This window comes from Dendrobates tinctorius, unplaced genomic scaffold (assembly GCF_039654945.1).
Source record: "Dendrobates tinctorius isolate UK_male_01 unplaced genomic scaffold, ASM3965494v1 ptg000334l, whole genome shotgun sequence".
Classification (NCBI taxonomy): Eukaryota; Metazoa; Chordata; class Amphibia; order Anura; family Dendrobatidae; genus Dendrobates; species Dendrobates tinctorius.
Window position 1 is genome coordinate 1,086,177 of NW_027362000.1, and position 20,699 is coordinate 1,106,875.

The window sequence follows — 20,699 nt, forward strand, 5'->3', positions numbered from 1 at the left end:
GAGAGCATTTGGATGATCCAGAGGAGTTTTGGGAGAATGTCCTATGGTCTGATGAAACCAAACTGGAACTGTTTGGTAGAAACACAACTTGTCGTGTTTGGAGGAAAAAGAATACTGAGTTGCATCCATCAAACACCATACCTACTGTAAAGCATGGTGGTGGAAACATCATGCTTTGGGGCTGTTTCTCTGCAAAGGGGCCAGGACGACTGATCCGGGTACATGAAAGAATGAATGGGGCCATGTATCGTGAGATTTTGAGTGCAAACCTCCTTCCATCAGCAAGGGCATTGAATATGAAACGTGGCTGGGTCTTTCAACATGACAATGATCCAAAGCACACCGCCAGGGCAACGAAGGAGTGGCTTCGTAAGAAGCATTTCAAGGTCCTGGAGTGGCCTAGCCAGTCTCCAGATCTCAACCCTATAGAAAACCTTTGGAGGGAGTTGAAAGTCCGTGTTGCCAAGCGAAAAGCCAAAAACATCACTGCTCTAGAGGAGATCTGCATGGAGGAATGGGCCAACATACCAACAACAGTGTGTGGCAACCTTGTGAAGACTTACAGAAAACGTTTGACCTCTGTCATTGCCAACAAAGGATATATCACAAAGTATTGAGATGAAATTTTGTTTCTGACCAAATACTTATTTTCCACCATAATATGCTAATAAAATGAAAAAAAAACAGACAATGTGATTTTCTGGATTTTTTTTTCTCAGTTTGTCTCCCATAGTTGAGGTCTACCTATGATGTAAATTACAGACGCCTCTCATCTTTTTAAGTGGTGGAACTTGCACTATTGCTGACTGACTAAATACTTTTTTGCCCCACTGTACACACAGAGCACATACACACATGTATATACACACAGAGCACATACACACATGTATATACACACAGAGCACATACACATATGTATATACACACAGAGCACATACACACATGTATATACACACAGAGCACATACACACATGTATACACACAGAGCACATACACACATGTATATACACACAGAGCACATACACACATGTATATAAACACAGAGCACATACACATATGTATATACACACAGAGCACATACACACATGTATATACACACAGAGCACATACACACATGTATATACACACAGAGCACATACACACATGTATATACACACAGAGCACATATATACACACACACGTATAAATATACAGAGCACAAGCACACATGTATATACACACAGAGCACATACACACATGTATATACACACAGAGCACATACACACATGTATATACACACAGAGCACATACACACATGTATATACACACAGAGCACATACACACATGTATATACACACAGAGCACATACACACATGTATATACACACAGAGCACATACATACACACACGTATAAATATACAGAGCACAAGCACACATGTATATACACACAGAGCACAAGCACACATGTATATACACACAGAGCACATACACACATGTATATACACACAGAGCACATACACACATGTATATACACACAGAGCACATACACACATGTATACACACAGAGCACATACACATATGTATATACACACAGAGCACATACACACATGTATATACACAGAGCACATATATACACACACGTATATACACAGAGCACATATATACACACACGTATAAATATACAGAGCACATACACATATGTATACACACAGAGCACATACATATATACACACAGAGCACATACACACATGTATATACACACAGAGCACATACACACATGTATATACACACAGAGCACATACACACATGTATATACACACAGAGCACATACACACATGTATATACACACAGAGCACATACACACATGTATATACACACAGAGCACATACACACATGTATATACACACAGAGCACATACACACATGTATAAACACACAGAGCACATACACACATGTATATACACACAGAGCACATACACACATGTATATACACACAGAGCACATACACACATGTATATACACACAGAGCACATACACACATGTATATACACACAGAGCACATACACACATGTATATACACACAGAGCACATACACACATGTATATACACACAGAGCACATACACACATGTATATACACACAGAGCACATACACACATGTATATACACACAGAGCACATATATACACACACACGTATAAATATACAGAGCACAAGCACACATGTATATACACACAGAGCACATACACACATGTATATACACACAGAGCACATACACACATGTATATACACACAGAGCACATACACACATGTATATACACACAGAGCACATACATACACACACGTATAAATATACAGAGCACAAGCACACATGTATATACACACAGAGCACATGCACACATGTATATACACACAGAGCACATACACACATGTATATACACACAGAGCACATACACACATGTATATACACACAGAGCACATACACACATGTATACACACAGAGCACATACACATATGTATATACACACAGAGCACATACACACATGTATATACACAGAGCACATATATACACACACGTATAAATATACAGAGCACAAGCACACATGTATATACACACAGAGCACATACACACATGTATATACACACAGAGCACATACACACATGTATATACACACAGAGCACATACACACATGTATATACACAGAGCACATATATACACACGTATAAATATACAGAGCACATACACACATGTATATACACACAGAGCACATACACACATGTATATACACACAGAGCACATACACACATGTATATACACACAGAGCACATACACACATGTATATATACACAGAGCACATATATACACACATGTATAAATATACAGAGCACATATATACACACATGTATAAATATACAGAGCACATACACATATGTATATACACACAGAGCACATACACACATGTATATACACACAGAGCACATACACACATGTATATACACACAGAGCACATACACACATGTATATACACACAGAGCACATACACACATGTATATACACACAGAGCACATACACACATGTATATACACACAGAGCACATACACACATGTATATACACAGAGCACATATATACACACACGTATAAATATACAGAGCACATACACATATGTATACACACAGAGCACATACACATATGTATACACACAGAGCACATACACATATGTATATACACAGAGCACATACACATATGTATATACACAGAGCACATATATACACACACGTATAAATATACAGAGCACAAGCACACATGTATATACACACAGAGCACATACACACATGTATATACACACAGAGCACATACACACATGTATATACACACAGAGCACATACACACATGTATATACACACAGAGCACATACACACATGTATATACACACAGAGCACATACACACATGTATATACACACAGAGCACATACACACATGTATAAACACACAGAGCACATACACACATGTATATACACACAGAGCACATACACATATGTATATACACACAGAGCACATACACACATGTATATACACACAGAGCACATACACATATGTATATACACAGAGCACATATATACACACACACGTATAAATATACAGAGCACATACACATATGTATACACACAGAGCACATACACATATGTATATACACAGAGCACATATATACACACACGTATAAATATACAGAGCACAAGCACACATGTATATACACACAGAGCACATACACACATGTATATACACACAGAGCACATACACACATGTATATACACACAGAGCACATACACACATGTATATACACAGAGCACATATATACACACGTATAAATATACAGAGCACATACACATATGTATACACACAGAGCACATACACACATGTATATACACACAGAGCACATACACACATGTATATACACACAGAGCACATACACACATGTATATACACACAGAGCACATACACACATGTATATACACACAGAGCACATACACACATGTATATACACACAGAGCACATACACACATGTATATACACAGAGCACATACACACATGTATATACACACAGAGCACATACACACATGTATATACACACAGAGCACATACACACATGTATATACACACAGAGCACATACACACATGTATATACACACAGAGCACATACACATATGTATATACACAGAGCACATATATACACACACGTATAAATATACAGAGCACATACACATATGTATACACACAGAGCACATACACACATGTATATACACACAGAGCACATACACACATGTATATACACAGAGCACATACACACATGTATATACACACAGAGCACATACACACATGTATATACACACAGAGCACATACACATATGTATATACACAGAGCACATATATACACACACGTATAAATATACAGAGCACATACACATATGTATACACACAGAGCACATACACATATGTATATACACAGAGCACATATATACACACACGTATAAATATACAGAGCACATACACATATGTATACACACAGAGCACATACACACATGTATATACACACAGAGCACATACACACATGTATACACACAGAGCACATACACATATGTATATACACACAGAGCACATACACACATGTATATACACAGAGCACATATATACACACACGTATAAATATACAGAGCACAAGCACACATGTATATACACACAGAGCACATACACACATGTATATACACACAGAGCACATACACACATGTATATACACACAGAGCACATACACACATGTATATACACAGAGCACATATATACACACGTATAAATATACAGAGCACATACACACATGTATATACACACAGAGCACATACACACATGTATATACACACAGAGCACATACACACATGTATATACACACAGAGCACATACACACATGTATATATACACAGAGCACATATATACACACATGTATAAATATACAGAGCACATATATACACACATGTATAAATATACAGAGCACATACACATATGTATATACACACAGAGCACATACACACATGTATATACACACAGAGCACATACACACATGTATATACACACAGAGCACATACACACATGTATATACACACAGAGCACATACACACATGTATATACACACAGAGCACATACACACATGTATATACACACAGAGCACATACACACATGTATATACACAGAGCACATATATACACACACGTATAAATATACAGAGCACATACACATATGTATACACACAGAGCACATACACATATGTATACACACAGAGCACATACACATATGTATATACACAGAGCACATACACATATGTATATACACAGAGCACATATATACACACACGTATAAATATACAGAGCACAAGCACACATGTATATACACACAGAGCACATACACACATGTATATACACACAGAGCACATACACACATGTATATACACACAGAGCACATACACACATGTATATACACACAGAGCACATACACACATGTATATACACACAGAGCACATACACACATGTATATACACACAGAGCACATACACACATGTATAAACACACAGAGCACATACACACATGTATATACACACAGAGCACATACACATATGTATATACACACAGAGCACATACACACATGTATATACACACAGAGCACATACACATATGTATATACACAGAGCACATATATACACACACACGTATAAATATACAGAGCACATACACATATGTATACACACAGAGCACATACACATATGTATATACACAGAGCACATATATACACACACGTATAAATATACAGAGCACAAGCACACATGTATATACACACAGAGCACATACACACATGTATATACACACAGAGCACATACACACATGTATATACACACAGAGCACATACACACATGTATATACACAGAGCACATATATACACACGTATAAATATACAGAGCACATACACATATGTATACACACAGAGCACATACACACATGTATATACACACAGAGCACATACACACATGTATATACACACAGAGCACATACACACATGTATATACACACAGAGCACATACACACATGTATATACACACAGAGCACATACACACATGTATATACACACAGAGCACATACACACATGTATATACACAGAGCACATACACACATGTATATACACACAGAGCACATACACACATGTATATACACACAGAGCACATACACACATGTATATACACACAGAGCACATACACACATGTATATACACACAGAGCACATACACATATGTATATACACAGAGCACATATATACACACACGTATAAATATACAGAGCACATACACATATGTATACACACAGAGCACATACACACATGTATATACACACAGAGCACATACACACATGTATATACACAGAGCACATACACACATGTATATACACACAGAGCACATACACACATGTATATACACACAGAGCACATACACATATGTATATACACAGAGCACATATATACACACACGTATAAATATACAGAGCACATACACATATGTATACACACAGAGCACATACACATATGTATATACACAGAGCACATATATACACACACACGTATAAATATACAGAGCACAAGCACACATGTATATACACACAGAGCACATACACACATGTATATACACACAGAGCACATACACACATGTATATACACACAGAGCACATACACACATGTATATACACACAGAGCACATACACACATGTATATACACAGAGCACATATATACACACACACGTATAAATATACAGAGCACAAGCACACATGTATATACACACAGAGCACATACACACATGTATATACACACAGAGCACATACACACATGTATATACACACAGAGCACATACACACATGTATATACACACAGAGCACATACACACATGTATATACACACAGAGCACATACACACATGTATATACACACAGAGCACATACACACATGTATATACACACAGAGCACATACACACATGTATATACACACAGAGCACATACACACATGTATAAACACACAGAGCACATACACACATGTATATACACAGAGCACATACACACATGTATATACACACAGAGCACATACACACATGTATATACACACAGAGCACATACACACATGTATATACACACAGAGCACATACACACATGTATATACACACAGAGCACATACACATATGTATATACACACAGAGCACATACACACATGTATATACACAGAGCACATATATACACACACACGTATAAATATACAGAGCACATACACATATGTATACACACAGAGCACATACACATATGTATATACACAGAGCACATATATACACACACGTATAAATATACAGAGCACAAGCACACATGTATATACACACAGAGCACATGCACACATGTATATACACACAGAGCACATACACACATGTATATACACACAGAGCACATACACACATGTATATACACAGAGCACATATATACACACATGTATATACACAGAGCACATACACATATGTATATACACACAGAGCACATACACACATGTATATACACAGAGCACATACACACATGTATATACACACAGAGCACATACACACATGTATATACACACAGAGCACATACACACATGTATATACACACAGAGCACATACACACATGTATATACACACAGAGCACATACACATATGTATATACACAGAGCACATATATACACACACGTATAAATATACAGAGCACAAGCACACATGTATATACACACAGAGCACATACACACATGTATATACACACAGAGCACATACACACATGTATATACACAGAGCACATACACACATGTATATACACACAGAGCACATACACACATGTATATACACACAGAGCACATACACACATGTATATACACACAGAGCACATACACACATGTATATACACACAGAGCACATACACACATGTATATACACAGAGCACATACACACATGTATATACACACAGAGCACATACACACATGTATATACACACAGAGCACATACACATATGTATATACACAGAGCACATATATACACACACGTATAAATATACAGAGCACATACACATATGTATATACACAGAGCACATATATACACACACGTATAAATATACAGAGCACAAGCACACATGTATATACACACAGAGCACATACACACATGTATATACACACAGAGCACATACACACATGTATATACACACAGAGCACATACACACATGTATATACACACAGAGCACATACACACATGTATATACACACAGAGCACATACACATATGTATATACACAGAGCACATATATACACACACACGTATAAATATACAGAGCACAAGCACACATGTATATACACACAGAGCACATACACACATGTATATACACACAGAGCACATACACACATGTATATACACACAGAGCACATACACATATGTATATACACACAGAGCACATACACACATGTATATACACAGAGCACATACATACACACACGTATAAATATACAGAGCACATACACATATGTATACACACAGAGCACATACACATATGTATATACACACAGAGCACATACACACATGTATATACACAGAGCACATATATACACACACGTATAAATATACAGAGCACAAGGACACATGTATATACACACAGAGCACATACACACATGTATATACACACAGAGCACATACACATATGTATATACACAGAGCACATATATACACACACGTATAAATATACAGAGCACATACACACATGTATATACACACAGAGCACATACACACATGTATATACACACAGAGCACATATATACACACGTATAAATATACAGAGCACAAGCACACATGTATATACACACAGAGCACATACATATACACACGTATAAATATACAGAGCATATAAACATGTATATACAGAGAGCACATACATACACTCACTGGCCACTTTATTAGGTACACCTGTCCAACTGTGTGTTAAGACTTAATTTCTAATCAGCCAATCACATGGCGGCAACTCAGTGCATTTAGGCATGTAGACATGGTCAAGACAATCTCCTGCAGTTCAAACCGAGCATCAGTATGGGGAAGAAAGGTGATTTGAGTGCCTTTGAACGTGGCATGATTGTTGGTGCCAGAAGGGCTGGTCTGAGAATTTCAGAAACTGCTGATCTACTGGGATTTTCACGCACAACCATCTCTAGGGTTTACAGAGAATGGTCCGAAAAAGAAAAAAAATCCAGTGAGCGGCAGTTCTGTGGCCGGAAATGCCATGTTGATGCCAGAGGTCAGAGGAGAATGGGCAGACTGGTTCGAGCTGATAGAAAGGCAACAGTGACTCAAATTGCCACCCGTTACAACCAAGGTAGGCAGAAGAGCATCTCTGAACGCACAGTGCGTCGAACTTTGAGGCAGATGGGCTACAGCAGCAGAAGACCACACTGGGTACCACTCCTCTCAGCTAAGAACAGGAAACTGAGGCTACAATTTGCACAAGCTCATCGAAATTGGACAGTAGAAGATTGGAAAAACGTTGCCTGGTCTGATGAGTCTCGATTTCTGCTGCGACATTCGGATGGTAGGGTCAGAATTTGGCGTAAACAACATGAAAGCATGGATCCATCCTGCCTTGTATCAACGGTTCAGGCTGGTGGTGGTGGTGTCATGGTGTGGGGAATTTTTTCTGGGCACTCTTTGGGCCCCTTGGTACCAATTGAGCATCGTTGCAACGCCACAGCCTACCTGAGTATTGTTGCTGACCATGTCCATCCCTTTATGACCACAATGTACCCAACATCTGATGGCTACTTTCAGCAGGATAATGCGCCATGTCATAAAGCTCGAATCATCTCAGATTGGTTTCTTGAACATGACAATGAGTTCACTGTACTCAAATGGCCTCCTCAGTCACCAGATCTCAATCCAATAGAGCATCTTTGGGATGTGGTGGAACGGGAGATTCGCATCAGGGATGTGCAGCCGACAAATCTGCGCCAACTGTGTGATGCCATCATGTCAATATGGTCCAAAATCTCTGAGGAATGCTTCCAGCACCTTGTTGAATCTCTGCCACGAAGAATTGAGGCAGTTCTGAAGGCAAAAGGGGCTCCAACCCCTTACTAGCATGGTGTACCTAATAAAGTGGCCAGTGAGTGTATATACAGAGCACATACACACATGTATATATACACACAAACACGTATAAATATACAGAGCATATAAACATGTATATACAGAGAGCACATACATATATACAGAGCACATACACACATGTATATATACACACAAACACGTATAAATATACAGAGCATATACACATGATATACAGAGAGCACATACACACATCACATACATACACAGACACATATATACAGAGCATATACATACAGAGCATATACACACATGTATATACAGAGAGCACATACATACAGACGTATCGGGGCATCCACTTAATCCATATACCGGAGTGTGTGCGACTTCTCTAAAACTTTGCCAATTAGGTGCATTATCATGGACAAAAAAAGCAATGCAATGGCGTTTTTAAAGGGATTGTTTTGAAGAGATAGCTTTGCTAGGCCGCCTAGTGGTTGCAGCAGGGACATTACAACAATGCTCACATCGCTTCTGCTCTTCCAATGTTCTCTAGCTGATGGAAAACTACATCTCCCAGCATGCCTCCAGAGCAGAAAGGAAGCTGCTAGGGTCACACGACCCGCCATGCAGAAGTCTATGCTCACACAGCATTTGCAAAGCAGGTTGGTCATGGGGACCTTAATGATGTGGCGAATGGGTCCTGTCTGGCTCTGACACCCTATCGAACACGTCTCAGGAAGGTACAGGTAGAGCCATCCTCACACATACGCACTTATTCTCCATGAAGCGCAGAACTCCCTCGGGTCTCAGGCATTTCTCCAGACGGTAATGATCGTATGGGAGGAAATGGAATTTGATTTTGTAGATGTTAAATTTCCGGGATCTGTCTTCAATGCGGAAGGTTTCTTCTACATCCAGCTTGTGCATGACCTAGAATAGGAGAATTATCTGCATTAATGAAAAAAAAAGAAAAATAGTCTGGCTGAGATCACTGCTAACCGTATCTGACTAAGTTTCCACTACATGGCAGCTTTATACAAGTGGAGAAGAGATTTATGTATTAAAAGTACATATAGTATAGTAGTATAGTATTATATTATAGAGTCCCTAACAATATATTAGATACCATGAAATGAAATTTGCAAGTTGTTCCTAATTTCATTCTTGGACGTGTTCCTCCCAGTAATCAATGCTGGCTGTGCGGTCTGTGTGTCCAGGATGAGGCTGTATTAACTAGCTCTCATGTAACAGCACAGCTTCTTTCCTGCAACGATTTCTCCTTCTCTACTTCATCAGTGTCTCAACACAATGCATAACCTGTGTGATTTCTCCATCCACCACTTGTAGACTGCTATTTGTGTGTGCTCTCTGCCCGATCTATTCTCTGATAAAGCACAGCTCACTTGCAATATTTCTGTCTTTCATGCTACAAGTCATGAGTTTGAATACCCAAAGTGGATGAGAACAGATTCAATTTTGTGACTGTGGTATTCATCTTGTTTTGTAACCCCCTGTGTCATAGTGATCAACAATGATGGGCAGGGAAGTTTCACATTGCTATTCACGCCCCTAAAGTTCCAATTGGCTCACAGTTCAGAGGGAACTTTTCCTTTGCCTGTGGCCCTATTTAAAGTGCCTATATGTGCTAATAAACCAGAAATCCTACGTACACCATACAAGACTGCGATCTAATTGATTTCCCAAGAGTTCGTAAAACAAATCTTATTAATTTGGAGCTCAAAAGGCATAGAAGTGAGCTTACTTCGCTCACAGAATTTGGTGCTGAAAGCAGAGACCAGACGCGCATTATAACATCCGGATCTCAAGTGAGAATAGACCTTCCGGTAAAAGTGACTTCTAAAGCTGCAGCAAAGGCAAGAAGCTTATTCGTACAACTGTATCTCACTTTTACTGAGAATTGGTCTACCTCCATTACGGGCAAGTTATTTTGAATTAAATAGTCTGGTCCGAGAACTGGGAAGAGAGCTACCCATGTCTTTGTGGGGTATCACAGGAACAGTTTCTATTTCAAGAAACATCACAAAAAACTAAAATACAGCATTTGTCCAGCACAAAGTGAAACAAACTAAACAGTTTGTACAATAGTGCTGGTTCGCCCGCTTGGCTTAAGACTCCGCGACTCCTTAGACCTTTTCCAGAACCACACAATCCAGGATGTCTACAACTTCTATACACAGACCCATGTATCAGACAAACAGGTCCCATTTTACACTGTGAACCACACCCGGAGGTGGTGATTTGGAGAGCAACCGTCCCGCCCTGTTCAGCTGCTCCCAATTAGAGCTGGCCTTAACATGGCAGATTAACCCTTCTTAGTGCTATGCGTACTAGAGCATTACCCCAGGGTTATATCACAGAAGACATGCACCTCTGTGATACGCATCTCTCCAGCCACTGTGTCCGGTAACCACCTTACAACAGATACAGAAACCCAATGGAAAGACAACAAAAAGAAGAGTTTTCAGATAATATGAAGGAAAGGATGCCATAATAGATTGTAAGAGAATGCTGAAAATGCTGAAATACAGACCAGACCCTCCCCAGGGGGAGTATGTGGTCAGGCAGAAGGTTGTTCATTGGAGCCAGCATGGTTAAGACAAAGGTTGAAGTGGGGTAGTGAAAGAATGTTGACTGAGGAAGTAGTTAGTGGGGGACATGTGGGAAAAAAACTAGGAGCGTTGTGTGAATGTTTTGACATGGACTGGACAGACTTCATCAGAAAGAACCATTAGTACCTACTCCCTATAATTGACCAGGACAGTGGACATGTATTGTATGTAGAGTACAAAATACAGGATGGAGAGATAATTAAATTGTGGGGTACCCAGATCTAAACCCAACGTCCCGATTGATCCTATAATGCGTACAGTGCCAGAGGAGTCTACATTCAATATTCCCCACATTTGTCTCAGCAGAAGGTAGTGTTCTTAGGACACTGCCCGTCACAATGCACCAATCATTTCAAAGTAAAGGAACGTTACGATTCAGAAGCTCAAATTAACCCAAAAACATGGTCTACAGCAGAGACCTGTGGCTTATTAATCAGATTGGACCCTTTCGTTAGGGGTGCAACCTCTTGTGTCAGAGGCATTTCTGAGGTTTATGCTTCAAAAAGGCCACACAAATGGTTCTTGATAAAGTTAAACTTTACGTAATATTTATGCTTTTTTCGGTCAAGTCCAACCTAGTCACATTACAATATGACCTTCTCATGCCCCAAATTGTAAAACTCAAGTGATGTAAAGTTTTGAATCCGGTCACGCCCTTTTCACTGGATTAAAAAAAAGGGGGATGAGATGCGGAATGTGCCTTATTTCTACAGGACTTTGAGATTTTTGTAGATGGATCCAGATACCAAGATGCTGGTCGATTCTACACTGGATACTCTATGGTTATACAACATGAGGTAATAAAAGCCTAACCAATACCTCCTCACCTGTCGGCACCGATGAAGGTACTCACTGAGGCGTGTAGAGCGGCAAAGTATAAAATGGGCAAATGTGAATGTAGACAGTAGATCTTTCGAGATATTAGGGTTAGGGTTAGAAACCGATAAAAACTGCGGATTTTAAAGGCCCTGGTGGAGGCTCTCCTGTTACTGAATAAGCCTGGTGTAGTGAAGATAAAGCTCAAACCTAAGCTGACACCGACGAAGCCAAAGGAAATGGTCATCCAGACACATCCGCCAAGGAAGCAGTGATGGGGCCTAGAGTCAAGAGTCTACAGTCATGGCCAAAAGTTTTGAGAATGACACAAATATTATATTTTCACATGATCTGCTGGCCTCTGGTTTTTATGTGTCAGATGTTTTTATCACTTACAGAAATATAATTGCAATCATATGAGTAACAAAAGGTTATATTGACAGTTAGAATGAGTTAATGCAGCAAGTCAATATTTGCAGTGTTGACCCTTCTTCTTCAGGACCTCAGCAATTCTCCCTGGCATGCTCTCAATCAACTTCTGGATCAAATCCTGACTGATAGCAGTCCATTCTTGCAAAATCAATGCTTTTATTTTGTCTGAATTTGAAGGTTTTTGTTTGTCCACCAGACTCTTGATGATTGACCACAAGTTCTCAATGGGATTAAGATCTGGGGAGTTTCCAGGCCATGGTCCCAAAATCTCTATGTTTTGTTCCCTGAGCCATTTAGTTATCACCTTTGCTTTATGGCAAGGTGCTCCATCATGTTGAAAAAGGCATTGTTGATCGCCAAACTGCTCTTGGACAGTTGGGAGAAGTTGCTCTTGGAGGACATTCTGGTACCATTCTTTATTCATGGCTGTGTTTTTAGGCAAGACAGAGAGAGCCCATTCCCTTGGCTGAGAAGCCACCCCACACATGAATGGTTTCAGGATGCTTGACAGTTGGCATGAGACAAGACTGGTGGTAGCGCTCACCTGGTCTTCTCCGAATAAGCCGTTTTCCAGATGTCCCAAACAATCGAAAAGGGGATTCATCAGAGAAAATGACTTTACCCCAGTCCTCAGCAGTCCACTCCCTGTACCTCTTGCAGAATATCAGTCTGTCCATGATGTTTTTCCTGGAGAGAAGTGGCTTCTTTGCTGCCCTCCTTGAGACCAGGCCTTGCTCCAAGAGTCTCCGCCTCACAGTGCGTGCAGATGCACTCACACCTGCCTGCTGCCATTCCTGAGCAAGCTCTGCACTGCTGGTAGCCCGATCCCGCAGCTGAAACACTTTTAAGAGACGGTCCTGGCGCTTGCTGGTCTTTCTTGGGCGCCCTGGAGCCTTTTTGGCAACAAGGGAACCTCTCTCCTTGAAGTTCTTGATGATGCAATAGATTGTTGACTGAGGTGCAATCTTTCTAGCTGCGATACTCTTCCCTGTTAGGCCATTTTTGTGCAGTGCAATGATGACTGCACGTGTTTCTTTAGAGATAACCATGGTTAACAGAAGAGAAACAATGATGCCAAGCACCAGCCTCTTTTTAAAGTGTCCAGTGGTGTCATTCTTACTTAATCATGACAGATTGATCTCCAGCCCTGTCCTCATCAACACCCACACCTGTGTTAATGGAGCAATCACTGAAACGATGTTAGCTGGTCCTTTTAAGGCAGGGCTGCAATGATGTTGAAATGTGTTTTGGGGGATAAAGTTAATTTTCTAGGCAAATATTGACTTTGCAAGTAATTGCTGTTAAGCTGATCACTCTTTATAACATTCTGGAGTATATGCAAATTGCCATTAGAAAAAATGAAGCAGTAGGCTTTGTAAAAATTAATATTTGTGTCATTCTCAAAACTTTTGGCCATGACTGTAGTACCAATGTAGACCGTGACCTCAGTGACACCGGTCACTCAAGAGAGTCTTGAATCTCTACAGAAGCAGGAGTGGGAGACCTGCTGACTGAGGAAGGTCTTTGGAACAATTGTGGTAAGCTTTGTCTCTCTATTCAATGATGGCCCAGATAATTCATGGACTAATGTATTTGACAAAAAAAATGTGTGTGATTTGGTGGACATGGTATGAGTGGCGTCATGGTCAGTAGCCAGGTGGCCAGAAACACCCAAGTGTTGTATGACAGGGGCACAACATAACATAGGAATTGGCGTGAGGCATATCTGGTGCCGAAAACTACAAAGTCACTGCTCAAAAACTCACGAGGGAGGTGGTATGTAGAGATGGGGTCCTGGAAGTTATGGAAAGTGATATACGTTCACGTTTTCCAGGAGTGGTCGTGAGGGAGATTTTGCAGTCTCTCGGAATTATCAGGCTTTCCACACTCCTTACCATCCACAAAGTAGTTGGGGGTGGAAAGGCTGAGTGGGATATTACAAGTTCAAAATACAGAAGGAAAAGAAGGAAACCAGCAAGTCAGGGACCGAATACTTGCTATTAGCTCCTTTCTCAAAAAGGTAGAAAACAGGTCTCCATCTGAGATAAATTTTTGGTCAAGCACCTAGAACAGGATTAGACTTTCCACAGTCACTTCAGATGCACCATGACAGACTGGCCAGCAATGCAAAAGCTGTACATAATGTACTAAGCAGCGTGAATAAATAGGTGTATTCCTCTATTCCAGACTCTGAATCAATTACAGGAATAAATTACCTGAAGCCGGGAGAATGGATGGTTCTGGTTCAAGTGAGGAACAGCTGAAGGCTACGATCTGATGCTATTCCAGGTTCTTCCTAACCACAGCAACTTCAGTGAAGCTTGAGGGAAAACCATCTTGGATTCACGTCAGCCACTGTAAAGAGTCTAATTTTTCCCAGTTCTAATGGGGGTAGCGGCTTCATTGCCTCTTACGAGGCCACTTAACGAGGTTCTGAATGATGACTGGGATAACAAGTTCATTACACATCACCAGGTGCCCGTAAAAAAGTCATTGACACAAGCTCGTCACCTAGGGACTGTTGGATTTGCACTCACAAACACTGTGAGTTTCAATCCTTCAAAAGGTCTAAGCGGGGGGCTCTCAAGGATCATACGTACATGTACGCAACTTCTATTATTTTGCATGTTGGTATATGTAGATATAAAAGGACTAATCTGTGTTATACCCAAAGTAACAGAGTCTGTGTGTAAAGGAAACCTCGTCAAAGAACCACCGATTGTATTTTACGAACCAAAAGAAGAAGAGATCCATTGTTGTGCTAGAATTATAAGTGTCCATTTAAGGAACTGAGGTGAAGCAGGCAGGAAAGTCCTGAGGATGCGACTAGCGCACTCCTACTGAATAACCCATAATTGGTCACAAAAGGGGGGAAGATTTCATTTTGTGACGGTGATATCCATCTAGTCTTGTAACCCCGGTGTCATAGTGATCAAGTAACACTGCTGGACGGGGAAGTTTCACATTTCTATTCAAGCCCCTAAAGTTCCTAACGGCTCATAGTTCAGAGGGAACTTTTCCTTTGTCTGTGACTCCATTTAAAGTACCTACAAGTGTTAACAAACCAGAAGTCCTGAGTATACCATACAAGGCCGTGCTGTATCGATTTCCAGCGCGCTCGTAAAACAAATCCTATTAATTTGGAGTTCAAAAGGCATAGGAGAGAGCGTATTATTTAAATAAACATACAGTGATAACACCGCTCCTGATCTTCCCACACTGTCCGTCAGGCGCTGTGCTCCTACGCTTACCAGTTCATCTGTGCGGGAGGGATTGTGTTGCCAAGAGAATATGGCTCCCGTGCCGTAGGTTGCCCAACTCACCCTAGACCTCAGGGAATTAAATACTATCTCTCCCAGACCGCCAAGTAAGAGGACATTAGCTTAGCCTTTCAAACGCGGATTTTGTGCACTACCAGGGTTGACAACCCTCCACCAATTCCTGGACAGTTCATAAACACTCGGAACTCGATTTCATGGGTTTCTTAAAAGCTGGTGGAGCTTGTAAAGAAGTCATTTCCACTTTACAGATCACAGTAATTGCCGCTCATATGCTTATATGGCATCTGAGCTATAGGCAAAATCTCTCTTACGATCTTTATGGTTTTCCCCAAAGTGTCCATAAAAAGGTTTGCTGTATAATATTTGAAGGTGGTAAGGGGGCAAAAAAAAAAAAAAACTCGCCTCCGAAACAGTCCTAATTAATCTTTTTTTTTTTTTTTTTTTTTAATTATTTTATACCTTCCTTCCATCGTAGATTCATAGTCCAACAAATATGGAACTTGCACTGTGGAAAAGTGATTTATTTGCCCTCATCTCATAGATGATGACACCTCTATCAACTCATTATCTGTTTATTGCTCGTATCAGAAATCACAGCTTTTAATACAGATCTGATAAGGAAAACTGGGGAGAGGGTGAGAAGAGAGCAAAACACATTTCGGGTGGTATTGGAGGAAAAATATATTGATCCCTGAGCGCGATGTACTCCACTAATCTTTACTGTAGGTTAAGGATTTGGAACCGACGTCTTACTCATATGGCATCGATAAAAAGGTCTCTTTTTGTTTGGCGACCTCATAAGCCCTCAATACACCTCAATACAGCTCCGACTATGTTAGAATAAAAACATTACGGGTCTCAGAAAATGGAAACACAAGCAAATTTTTTTTTTCCTTTCAAGTTTTTGGTTTAAAAAAAATAAAAAATAATGTCGTCATCGTCAGTTTTGACATTAAAAAAAAAAAAAAAAACACCTATATTTTTAGATACCTTTAGTAGTTACATTTAGTTGATAAAGTAAGTTTCAGACTGCATTATTCGTGCCTTCCAGCCTGATCCAATTTTCTTGTGGGAGTGTCTCTTCCTGTAAATTAGGCTGGATGTACAGTAAGGTCTGCGTGTATCCAGGGTTATGCTGTCTTCATGCATCAGCACAGCTTCTATCCTGTACTGACTTTCTCTCCATGTGCTTTTCTGTAGCCAATTTTCTCTGCCCACCCTGAGACTGCACATGCTTTCTCCTCTTGAAAAAAAACACATCGAAGATCTGCTGCTATCTCTAACTTCGAGAGATGGAAGGTGGGAGCAGAAAAAGGATCTGCAATATTTAATTACTCGCTAAATAAAGCATTTACAGGCTCTCTGCACCTGCAAAATGGCAGAACAATTGTAATTATTTATTTCAGTGGTGAAAAAAAATTCAAAAATTTGATAAAATTGATTGTGTCACCATTTTCCAAGGCCTGTAAAGTTTTCAGTCGATGGAGGTGTGTGAAGACTTTTTTGTTTTGAGGGGAGAGAAGACGTTTTTATTGATACCACTTTAAGATAGCTGTGACGTTTTGATTGCTTATTACAGTATTTTTTCTGCTATTAAAGAGACCGAAAATTCTCACAATTTTGGCCTTCTTGAATTTTTCTTTTGTTTATCGATAGGGTTAATTATTTTTATATCTTGACAGATCAGACTTTTCTCGATGCGCGATTACACACATGTGAATCTTTTGTAATTTTTTTTTTTATTATCTTTACTGTTAGTGGGGAAAAGTGTGCGATTTATCCCACTTACCTCTGCCACACACACGCGGGTCAGCTGCTTCTTCAGTTTTTTCACTTTCCGCATAGCTTTCTTAGTGGGGAGGACGGGAACGCTCATCATGGGAGTTTTAATATTGGAGCTCGCAGTCAGCAAAATTTCCCTAAGTCTGAAAAATTAAAACGTAAAATAAAATACACGTGCTTAAAGGAACAACAGTTTTCCCATCAGATCCTAGGCACTTAGTATTATGTACGTTTTTGATGTGTATTTTTTTTTTACTTTATTATGTTTATCTGAATCAGTAAAAAAAACTGAAAAAACTGACCAGCTAGGGTTAACAAAAAAAAATAAAAATAAAAACACCACGGCTGAAGACGCAAGGAAAAAAACAAAGTGTACCACGTGAATGAGATTTTATAAAACTCATTCCTGCACAGTACATAATTTTCTGCACCTCAAAAAAAGAAAAAAAAAAAAACAAAACAGTGTGTGATGCTACATTTCCCCTGTAGTGGACGCAGCATTAGAAATAAGCAACTGGGTTGGTTGTGTTGCCTTACATCACCAAGCACAATGGAGTGGAGTGGCGTAAAGCACACGATTACTGGACTCCGCAGCTGTGGAAACACGATCTTTTTCAATAACTGTACCCAGTGCACAAGTTCCATACAGACACAGTGGAGGGGGTTTGGTGTTGAAGAACATGAACCACACAGAGCCCCAACCAACGCTATAACGCGAATGTGACCACGGCCTCTCCCCAACATCAGGGTCTGACCTAAAAAATGCTCAAAATTTCCCTTTTGTAGAAGAACGGAAGCGGTTATGTCTCAAGAGGGGGCCGGCTCCATAATAAAAGTCAATAGATGTAAAATGAGAGGTCCGAAAAGCTCCTGGAGGGGAAATGTGGAGGGGGCACATACTTATGTAAATATGGTGTCATCTCACCAAAGGGGCAACAACTAGAGATTAAGTCAATTCTCAGGAGCAGCAACAACTTACCTGGGAATACCTAGAGTGACGTTCATCTCTCCTCTGCCGGCAAAGTGGAAGGTGTTCAGCGTCATCTGGGTGGAAGGTTCTCCGATGCTCTGAGCTGCAAGAAGGCCGACGGCATCCCCGGGGTCACACAGGGCTCTCTGCCACTTTAGTTGCAGCAAAGTCCTCAAACTGTGTAAAAAAATAAAAAAATAAATAAATTACAACCATCTGTACAATAAGATTTCCCCTGTGACTGTGGCACGTATAACAGCCCCGATTACAGTGGAAAATCAGCCTCCTGGCTAAAAGCAAAGCTGCCTGGGTCTCCTAAGATTGCTGGGTCCATTGGAGGAAGCAATGTCAATGCTTAATATTGTATACACAGCTATTGTACAGCAATCCAGAGGCCTGATTATTACTGTCTCTGGCGAGCTAGGCTGGGTGATGACCGGATCCCTGCTCTCACGGCTGTATGATCGAGTGCAGGTGCTCTATTATAAAGGGCCATTTTAGCAAGTGGAACACGGACTTTTCAAGTCTACAGGACATAAGGAAAACTGTAAAAAAAAAAAAAATTGTCTATTGGCGTTTGCATAATGAGTCATCTGAGAATCCATCAGTGAGCTTGTTCTGACAGTCTCATTTTCTGACGTGCC

At 40.1% G+C, this 20,699-nt stretch overlaps 1 protein-coding gene across 1 annotated transcript in view; it reads right to left on the reverse strand.

Annotated features, from left to right (window-relative positions):
- The window catches only part of POLR1A (RNA polymerase I subunit A), a 92,116-nt gene that overhangs the window by 16,674 nt on the left and 54,743 nt on the right, over positions 1-20,699 (reverse strand). Inside the window, exons 25-27 of the mRNA XM_073562067.1 lie at positions 20,065-20,232; positions 19,093-19,228; positions 10,917-11,074 (exon numbers count right to left, since the gene is read on the reverse strand). Of these exons, the coding sequence (XP_073418168.1) occupies positions 10,917-11,074; positions 19,093-19,228; positions 20,065-20,232 (462 nt within the window). The remainder of the gene's footprint in view (positions 1-10,916; positions 11,075-19,092; positions 19,229-20,064; positions 20,233-20,699) is intronic.